Source organism: Drosophila miranda, chromosome 4 (genome assembly GCF_003369915.1).
Source record: "Drosophila miranda strain MSH22 chromosome 4, D.miranda_PacBio2.1, whole genome shotgun sequence".
NCBI lineage: Eukaryota > Metazoa > Arthropoda > Insecta > Diptera > Drosophilidae > Drosophila > Drosophila miranda.
The window spans coordinates 7,818,862-7,827,588 of NC_046677.1; the positions used below are offsets into that span (position 1 = coordinate 7,818,862).

Genomic DNA, 8,727 nt, shown 5'->3' on the forward strand with positions numbered 1-8,727 from the left:
ACTGCAACCAGCTGGCAGAGATGCTACTACTGCACAAGAGAGCATTACAAGAGCCTCACGATACGCCTAGCGATTCTATTCCGAGCACAAGCATAAACTCTGGCTGCTTCTGCTTAAGATCTTTACACTACAATCTGAATAGGTATACAGATTTATCGGTACTTCAGCATCTTGGATGCTTAATTTATTGTTAGGTTTATCACATATTAGGTCAACTTAAAACTAAAGCCTTACGTATCGATGGATAATATTTTTGGTGTCATTTTAGGAGCCAAAATGTCATATCCTGCAATGCATGTCCAATCAATGAAACTTTTGTAGAGTCTAACATCGATCGTCGGCAATTCTGGGATTAAGTTCTGCCGCAAATTCCGCCTCGCTGTAGGGCTTATTTGAGCTAAAGAAGGTTTTCAAGATGCGGGACTGGCACTGTCCCACCTTCATCGCCGAACGCCAGTGAGCCAAACTGTTCGGCTCCTTCTTGCTCTCCAGCGGCGCATAGATCGGCACCAAAGGGCAGTTGTAGTGGCGCGCATTGGCACGCCTGATGGGCCCGCGATACGTCGCATATTTGCAGACGGCACACTCGAACACTTGGATGAGCGAACCCTCAGGCGTGGGGTCGCCCATGTGATACGGATAAGTGATCAAATTGTGGAGTAACTTTTCGTTTTGTATCGGATGGCTGCGATTGAGTTTGTGACCGCGAAAGGAGTCATATTCTGTTTTGTTCTCGGACAAGTCCATCAGATACCTGCCCAAGGCGGCGGCATTGGGAAAGTCGTTGACAAATATCGCAGTTTTCTTTTGCGGCTGCCAGTCCTGGATAGGGTTTTCTAGAGGATATAGTTTAGGATCTCTAGGAACCTCACCTTCTACTCACTTTAATGCTGGGCGAACCAAAGTAAATGGGAATCACGCCCACAACCAAGGGACGCCAGAACTTTTCGGTGATGTAGTCCTCGCACACGGCATTCTCGATGGCAATCATGAATTTGTATCTTGAGAGAAATCGCAGCAACTTCGGCGAATACAGATTGTCCATATAATCCATTTGCAGGCTGCAAGCAATTAATTTTTGTTAAACATTTTAAACTCGGATTGGATTTGAAGAAAATGTCTGTCGAATCTGGATCCGTGCCCATGTTTGAATTTGATCGCATGACAATGCAACAATCAGCACTTTCGGATGAGCGAAAAATTCAATATCGAATGCGAGATGAAAAAACAAAGCCGATGTGTGCGTTGTCTACAATTTTCTCCGAGAGTGCCAATTATGTACAGCTGCAACTGTCTTTGTTGATTTCGTTAATTTCGAAGCTATTGTGATTGGGATTCACACAAGTGCGTCAAGCCCACACGCACATTTTCGTTATTATGTTGGATTCATTCGTCGTGTCTTTCTGCTCTACTATTTAGAATGTTTCTTGTTTCTAAAATAATAAACTCCCGGTTACAAAATGGTGGATGGTGGTAGGAAGGGGAAAAATACTTAACGACACACCTGTTTTCACACCTACTTAATATACAACAAATACACCTGCACCTGCTATAGAGCGAAGATGAAGTTTCAACTGCACTGAAGACTGTTCCTTGGCAGCAGCGGCTGCTGCAGCTACAGCTGCAGATGTTCGCGGCAATTCTGTGCCATATTTGTTTAGAAAACTAAATACTTTAAATATTTTTAGAGACGATTGTGGGGAGCGGTGTGAAGTGTTTTCAAATTTACTTGCCTCGCGGGCAGATCTTTGTTGTGCAGGCAACTCCCAAATGAATCCACATTGATGTGCCGCATCAGCTCCTTCATATAGTGCTCGCGGCCGGACATGGTATCGCAGTCGCTGTTCAGGAACACAACCGATGGCGAGGCCACGTTTAGATTCGAGGACTTGAAGTCGAACGACATTGTGTAGTCCATCGAGATGAGGTCGTGGGCACTGGGAAGCCACTGGGTCGTGAGGGGGAGATCACTGAAGCGGCTAAAGGTGGAGGTGAAGTTGAAATGCTGCAGGAAGTCATCAAAGGGAGCGTAGGCCACATTCTTGGGCGACTCCTCGTGCAGCAGAGCCCACGAGTGCTGGAGGCTGCGTGGCAGGGGAAAGTCTCCCGTCTCTAGAAACGTTCCATAGAAGAGAACAGCCTGAAAAGTGAAAAGTAATCAATCTCTGCTTACAGCAGCCACCGGATGGACGATAATTTTCTATGCACATTCCTTGACTAACCCGCGCAGAGGCCAATCGCTTTCGCTTGTTGGTAACGCGACACTCGAAGACGCCGCATTGTCGCACTTCGTCGTAAACCCAGGGCATGTGCCGCGTCCACCACAGCAGCTCAATAGGCGCCGAGGATTCCGATTGTTCAATGTCAAACACCTCGACTAAGTCCCAGTAGACAAAATGCAGCAGCCACAAGAGTATCAGGCACGTAGACCCAATGATCCAACGGCGTGCCAACCGCATGGCTATGTTTCAGCAAATGTATTCTCTATGATTTGTTTTGCCTACGATTTGAATAGCCGGCAAACTCGAAGACGGCTGTTTTTTTTGCGATTTCAGTCACAACAGCTGATAGTGCTGGAAAGCGTCTTTCTGTCGGAAAGAGGCGTACTACACACGTCAGACACGGAAATACTTTTGTATTGTGTGTCTGTTTGCATGAAGAGCAAAATGTTGAATGTAAAAATATAGCTCGACTATTTTTTCACTGTATGTTTCACTAAACTAAATGAACTATAAGTGTTGCAATGTATAACCTTTCTTTGAGTTTAGCTTGCAGAATAAACATCTTTTGATATTCAATATATTATTATTGAGGCAGAAAGTCCACGTATGTTTTATATATTTTAATATTAAGTTCTCCCATATAAAAATTTCTTCTTCGTCCGATCAATTCCGCAAATGTGTTTCTTTGATCCGACTTCGATCTCTAGTCAATCCAATTCCTCATTCGGATAGAACTATTCGATACTTATTCGGATAGTAATAATATTTCGTTTTAGTCAGATATCAGGTATATCATTTTTAGTTATTACTGATGGAAATTGTTTTTAAATAAAAATAAATTCATATTAATAGATGTATTAAGTAATAATTTTTAATGATCAAATTTACTGTGAAGCCATGAAATGTTGAATATTTCCGATATATAATGAATAAAAAGTACTGAAATATCGCAAGCCACATATCGTGAATTATCATGCACGATTGAACGTGTACGCCTGAACGTATCTGTCATTGCCACTGGATGATCTTTCCAACACTGCAGTACGTCATCAAAATATTGTTCCATTTACAAATTGCTCAATTAAGGGGACTGCAGCCGCAATAAAAATACTGAAAATTGACGATAAGTATGCCAGAGCCAGCACCCATTTACAGCCAATGAGAGTGGAGCCAAGGGACAAGGCCCAAAATGCAACATTTGGCTTTAATGGACGGCACGAACCAGGCAGAAAGCAAATATTGACATAACACGTCAACGATTGAGTGGCGGAGGAAGCCACAGCAGGCAGAAGCAGCAGACCATACGGCGGGGAATTTGGGAGCACAAAGAATGTGTTATGGCCACAACGAGAACCCAGGGAGATGCTGAGCCAGGAACAGGGACGGTGCCAGGGCAGCAAGGAAGTAGGAAGCACTCCACAGCCAGCTGCACAGGTGGCATCGGAGCAACTGCAGCCAGCTGGCAGAACTGCTACTACTGCACAAGAGAGCATTTCAAGAACATACCAGAGTTCGTCAGGTGGGTATCCATCAGATAAGTGTACAATCAATCCATTGGATGAGTAATCAATTAATTTTAGTCACTTGCGGAATCGTCATTGCACGAGGGAAGGCGGTTCTTTCGTCTGCCGCTATGGCTTCAACGGAGTGTGCGCCTCATTGCCGCTGGACGGCGTCTCGGATCGCGACTACGATGCCCATGTAGCCAAGTATCACGTGAATCAGTTTACCCGCGAGATGCCGCCCGAGTGGGGCGTCTATTCGGCGGCCCAAAACCTGCCAGCCGTCCTCAACGATCCCTCGCGTGGCAAGCAGAGCAATCTGTTCACCAAAAAGTGGGGCGAGCAGTTTGTGGAGCGCCCGCATGTCCCAACATCCTCTAGGCTGCCGGACATCACGCATGCGGACTTTGCGGTCTACTTGGGTAGCATTGGGAAGCGCTATCGCTGGCATGAGCGACGCAAGCAGCAGCTGGAGCGGGACATTCCTCTGGAGAATGGAACAGGAGGAGCAGCAGGATCCATGGGAAGTCCCACGCATTTGAGTTCCGTGCCGGATATATTCCTTAAGTCGCAGCTGCAGCTGCATCATGCCCCCACCTTCAAGCAGGTCTTTCCGGACCTCATGCAATCCTCGGAGTCGAGTCCTTCGACGCACCAGCAGACGGGAAGGCAGCTGCAGGAGCAACTGAGTCAGTATCTGGACGTTGTAGAGGTGAAGATAGCACAGCAGGTGTCCCAGAAGTCCGCAGCCTTCTTTCATGCCATGACCACGCAGCACGCCATCCTGGCGGAGATGGAGCAGGCGGCCGAGCAGGTGCGGCAGCTCCGTTCGGCCCTCGCACAGCTGCACAACAGCTCCGTGGTGGATAGCTTTAAGGTCCTGCGCTATGCGAAGCGGCGGCAGCACTACAATTTAACCCTCGACAAGCTCCGATTGATGGCCACGGTGCACAAGACGCAGCCGATGCTCCAGCTGCTCCTCGGGACACAGGACTATGTGGCCGCACTGGACCTGATTGGAACGACGCAGGAGATACTGTCCGCGGAACTGCTGGGCGTGCACTGCTTCAAGCATCTCCCCATGCAGCTCAGCGAGATGGAGAAGCTGATCGACAAGATGCTGACTACGGAATTTGAGCGGCACGCCGCCTCCGACCTCAACAGACCCCTGACCCCCGAGGGCCTGCTGGAGACGGAAAGCGTGTGCGCGGAGGAGGACAAGTTGGTGGCCATTGTGATGGGTCTGCTGCGCAAGCAGAACTTCTCGTTTGTACAGTCCTACCAGCAGGAGGCCATCGCCACCATTCGGGCCATCATCAAGCAGTTGCTCATCGAAGTCCTCTCGCGCAGCGACAGCGACCAGGAGATCAGTCTCACGGGCGCGGGAGAACAGGCCTTGGAGCTGACCCTTCCCGAATGGATCGCCCTGCTGCAGCGTTCGAGTCAGGCTTTGAGCTCCATTCTGGAGCGGATCAAGGCTGTGGTGGGGATAATGCAGCAGACAGCCGATGCTGCCGTCGGAGCCCAGGACACCGTCAATCTGATCGATTCGGAGGCCTTCCTGAGCGCCAGCCATCACGAGCAGCTGCGCTCCCAGCTGCAGCTGCTCCTGCAGAACGTCTGCCACTACTGTCACGAGCGCTGTGCCAACATCGTTTCGCCCCAGAGCCTCGAGCGGAGTTCGGCCAGCGAGCAGCAGCTCTCCCAGCTGTCGGACATCGTCGAGCAGTTCAGCGAGACCACGAAGAGCATCTGTGGCGTGGCCAGCGTTCCCCTGCAGCTGGCCCTAAAGGTGCAGGCCTCACGCTACGCCCAGCGATTCCATTCCGTGCGCAAGAATAAACTCTCGCTGCTCCTCGACCAAGAGAAATGGCGACAGGTTGACATCCCCCACGAATTTCAGCGCATCATCGAGCGCATGTCCTCGGGGGACTATGCCAAGCCCGAAGGTTCGCTCATCAGCAACGGAGGAGGTAATCCCGTGCTGCTGCTGGAGGGCAAGCAGCCGTATGCTTTGGTCAGTGCCTCCCTGATGCTCATCCAAATGCTGTATGAATACGGGGGCAGTGCGCATCGTCTACCGTTCCTGGCCAGCTATCATTCGAGGAACGTGGTGGATCTCTTGCGATGCTTCAACTCCCGCAGCTGTCAGCTAATCATCGGAGCGGGAGCCATGCGAGTGGCCGGACTAAAGACGATCACTAGCACCAATCTGGCGTTGGTTTCGCGGGCCCTGCAGCTGGTCCTGTGGCTGTTGCCGCGCATCAAGGATCACTTCCATTCGATGAGTGGCTACGAGGCCATCGAACGCGACTATCAAGGCCATATCAAGGAGATCGAAAGCAAGATCCACGGCATCGTCTCAGAGCGCGTGGCCGCGCAGCTGGAGGTCTGGGAGGCCCGTCCGCCCATTCCCTCGCAGACCTTCCGCCTTATCTCGCGGCATCTGGTGAAGCTCCACGAGGCCATTGCGGGGGTCCTGCCCGAGGCGCAGATCCACGAGATCTACGGCGTGATGCACCGCAACTTCAAGGATCGCCTGAGAGATCAGCTCCTCAAGCTGAACATCAACAACAACGGAGGGCCGCAGCACGGCGTCGTCACCTCAGAGCTCACCTTCTACATGGAGACATTGCGCACGCTGAAGGCCCTGCCACCGACGCAGCTGGACAATGGGATCCTCGAGGAGATCTGGCTCTACTGAAGTATTTCACAAAGCATCATCTTCATTGTTTGTTATCCCCATGGGTCGGATCGGATCGGATCGGATCCCATACCATCCCCCACTTCTACGTTATCCTTGTTTTATCGTCTCCTTTAATCCTTAATCCACGTATGTATTTTGTTTTGCAATTGTATATTGAGTCCTAGTTTTAAGTTCCGCCCAAAAACGCAGAAAGGATTTTGCACTTTTTATAATAGTTAAGATTCAAGTTGAAGGAATGATAATGATTAAAGAAATACTATAGTTAATAATCAATTGAAGGAAACGGCGTATAATTCCGTTTAAATTTAACTTAAAATACTACAAGTTCCTTTTTGAAAACTTAACGGTTCTTTTGCCATTCGCAAAGGCACTGCACCATCCCTTGGGCGTTGCCAGATCAATGCACTTGTTGCCAGGACAACAATATTTAAAAAAATGTCAAAACAAAACGCATTTCTCCTAGTACTTTTTTCTCCGTGCAATGCGCTTGCCGCAAATCTTTCTCAGTTGGCACAAACGTATCCTGCGAATGTTTGAGAAGAGCACTGAAGGCGGGGATAATGCCACGCCCAGCATTCAGGACATTGCCGGTCGATTGGCAGAGGAACAGCAGCGACTGCGGCAACTGGAGGCCACCTCAATGCCCAAAGAGAGGACATTGCTGGTGCTGGGCAGCAAATGTGTGGTGAGGGAAAGGGGATTACGCCTCTTGGGCAATGGAAAGTATATCTTCACCTTTTACTAGGGAAAATCGACGGCCATCAACAAGTTCTTCGATCGGGAAGAGCACACAACGCGTCCCACTTTGGCCCTGGAGTACAGCTTTGGTCGTCGGATCGGGAGTGGAAGGTCGCCCCAGGTCATGAACGTGTGGGAGCTGGGCTCCCTGGACAATGCCGATCAGCTGCTGGAGGTGCCCATGCGGACACACGGACTCCAACAGCTGGCGGTCTTCATTATGGTGGATCTGTCGCAGCCGCAGCGCTTCTGGACGGATCTGGAGTGCGCCTACAAGGGCCTGAGGGACACATCTCAGGAGCTGTTGGCTCGAATGACACCTGAGCTGAGGGAAACCCTGGAACAGCGGACACTGGAGCGCGTGGGGCAGCAGAATAAGGAGGATCTAGGAAGCCTAGAGCTCCTGCCCTTTCCCGTAGTGATTGTGGGAGGGAAGTACGATGTGTTCATGGCTCTAGATCCATCTTTAAAGAAGGCCATCTGCCGCTGCCTGCGCTCTATGGCCCATCACATAGGTGGGGCGCTGCTCTTCTACTCCCAGAATGTTCCAAAGCTCTCGAAGGTACTGCGGGACACCATCAGTCACATGGGCTTTGGCTCTCCCAGTCATCCCTTTCGGTCGCACGTGACGGACCACAATGAGCCTCTGTCCGTCTGGTTCGGCACCGACAGTTGGTCCAGAATCGGCGACACGGGAGAACAGAGTGTGGAGCGAATCGGAGCCACATTTGGGGTGGCAGTCCCCCAACTGCAGCTGGAGAAGCAGATGCAACAGGTGCCCCAGGATCCGGCAAAGGATCCAGGCTTCAAGGAGTCCCTCATCGATGAGATGCGTGCCCAGAAGAACGAAGAACTTGCGACCATAATGAGGGATGTCCTCCTCAGGGGAAAGTTTGAAAGTGTTCAAAACTAAATCTAGAAATCCGTTCTCTAAATCTCATTGTAAGTCCTCTCCTCTCTGTATTGTTTGTTTGGTATCCGTGTCGTGTATTATACGCCTATCATGGAGTCCATCCCAACAAAAGGCCGCGTTATCAAGATCTTGGGGCGCATTGGAGCGCGTGGATATCAAACTGAAGTCCGCGTGCAGCTACTTTCTTATCCACGCATTCAATTTCTGCAAAAGGTTAAGGGTCCAGTCCATCTGGGGGATGTCGTCAATGTGGAGGACAGTAAGCTGGAGCATATATCGTGGCAGTCATAGATTTGCAGTCCCTTAGATTAAAAATGCAACAGAAAGGCAATTTTGAAGAGAGCTGTCAGCAGAGAGGACCACACGCTTCAATGGAAATCCGCAAAATCACTCAAAACTTTGTTTAATTTCAAAATTTCGTTTATAATTGGCAAAAAATTCCACAATAAAATAGTGACAGAAATAATAAAAGAACGAAACTAAATTTCGGAAGTTCTTGAATTCAAATTTGCCGCCTTTTACGGCAGATTGGCAGCACTTATCCACAAACAGCTGCGTTTTTTGCCATTCCCTTTTACGCTGTCAATGTACCGTTTTGTGGTGGAAGAAGCTCCAGGGCAAAAAGGTTTACAATTTCAAAAGCAC

At 49.7% G+C, this 8,727-nt stretch overlaps 4 protein-coding genes across 4 annotated transcripts; 3 read left to right on the plus strand and 1 right to left on the minus strand.

Annotated features, from left to right (window-relative positions):
• Positions 1–159: 159 nt before the first annotated feature.
• LOC108163657 (alpha-(1,3)-fucosyltransferase B-like) lies at positions 160–2,639 on the minus strand. Its single transcript, XM_017299078.2, has 4 exons — positions 2,223–2,639; positions 1,734–2,140; positions 884–1,061; positions 160–822 (listed from the first exon to the last, which is right to left on the minus strand). Exons 1-4 carry the CDS (start codon positions 2,457–2,459, stop codon positions 325–327), a joined length of 1,320 nt encoding a protein of 439 aa, XP_017154567.1. The 5' UTR covers positions 2,460–2,639; the 3' UTR covers positions 160–324.
• A 598-nt stretch (positions 2,640–3,237) lies between these two features.
• On the plus strand, positions 3,238–6,704 carry LOC108162547 (vacuolar protein sorting-associated protein 54). Its single transcript, XM_017297332.2, has 2 exons — positions 3,238–3,741; positions 3,803–6,704. Exons 1-2 carry the CDS (start codon positions 3,560–3,562, stop codon positions 6,426–6,428), a joined length of 2,808 nt encoding a protein of 935 aa, XP_017152821.1. The 5' UTR covers positions 3,238–3,559; the 3' UTR covers positions 6,429–6,704.
• Positions 6,705–6,841: 137 nt separating this feature from the next.
• LOC108162549 (cytoplasmic dynein 2 light intermediate chain 1) lies at positions 6,842–8,104 on the plus strand. Its single transcript, XM_017297334.2, has 2 exons — positions 6,842–7,116; positions 7,177–8,104. Exons 1-2 carry the CDS (start codon positions 6,913–6,915, stop codon positions 8,080–8,082), a joined length of 1,110 nt encoding a protein of 369 aa, XP_017152823.1. The 5' UTR covers positions 6,842–6,912; the 3' UTR covers positions 8,083–8,104.
• Positions 8,105–8,148: 44 nt separating this feature from the next.
• On the plus strand, positions 8,149–8,548 carry LOC108162550 (40S ribosomal protein S28). The gene has a single exon (XM_017297336.2). It carries the CDS (start codon positions 8,173–8,175, stop codon positions 8,371–8,373), a length of 201 nt encoding a protein of 66 aa, XP_017152825.1. The 5' UTR covers positions 8,149–8,172; the 3' UTR covers positions 8,374–8,548.
• Positions 8,549–8,727: the final 179 nt, after the last annotated feature.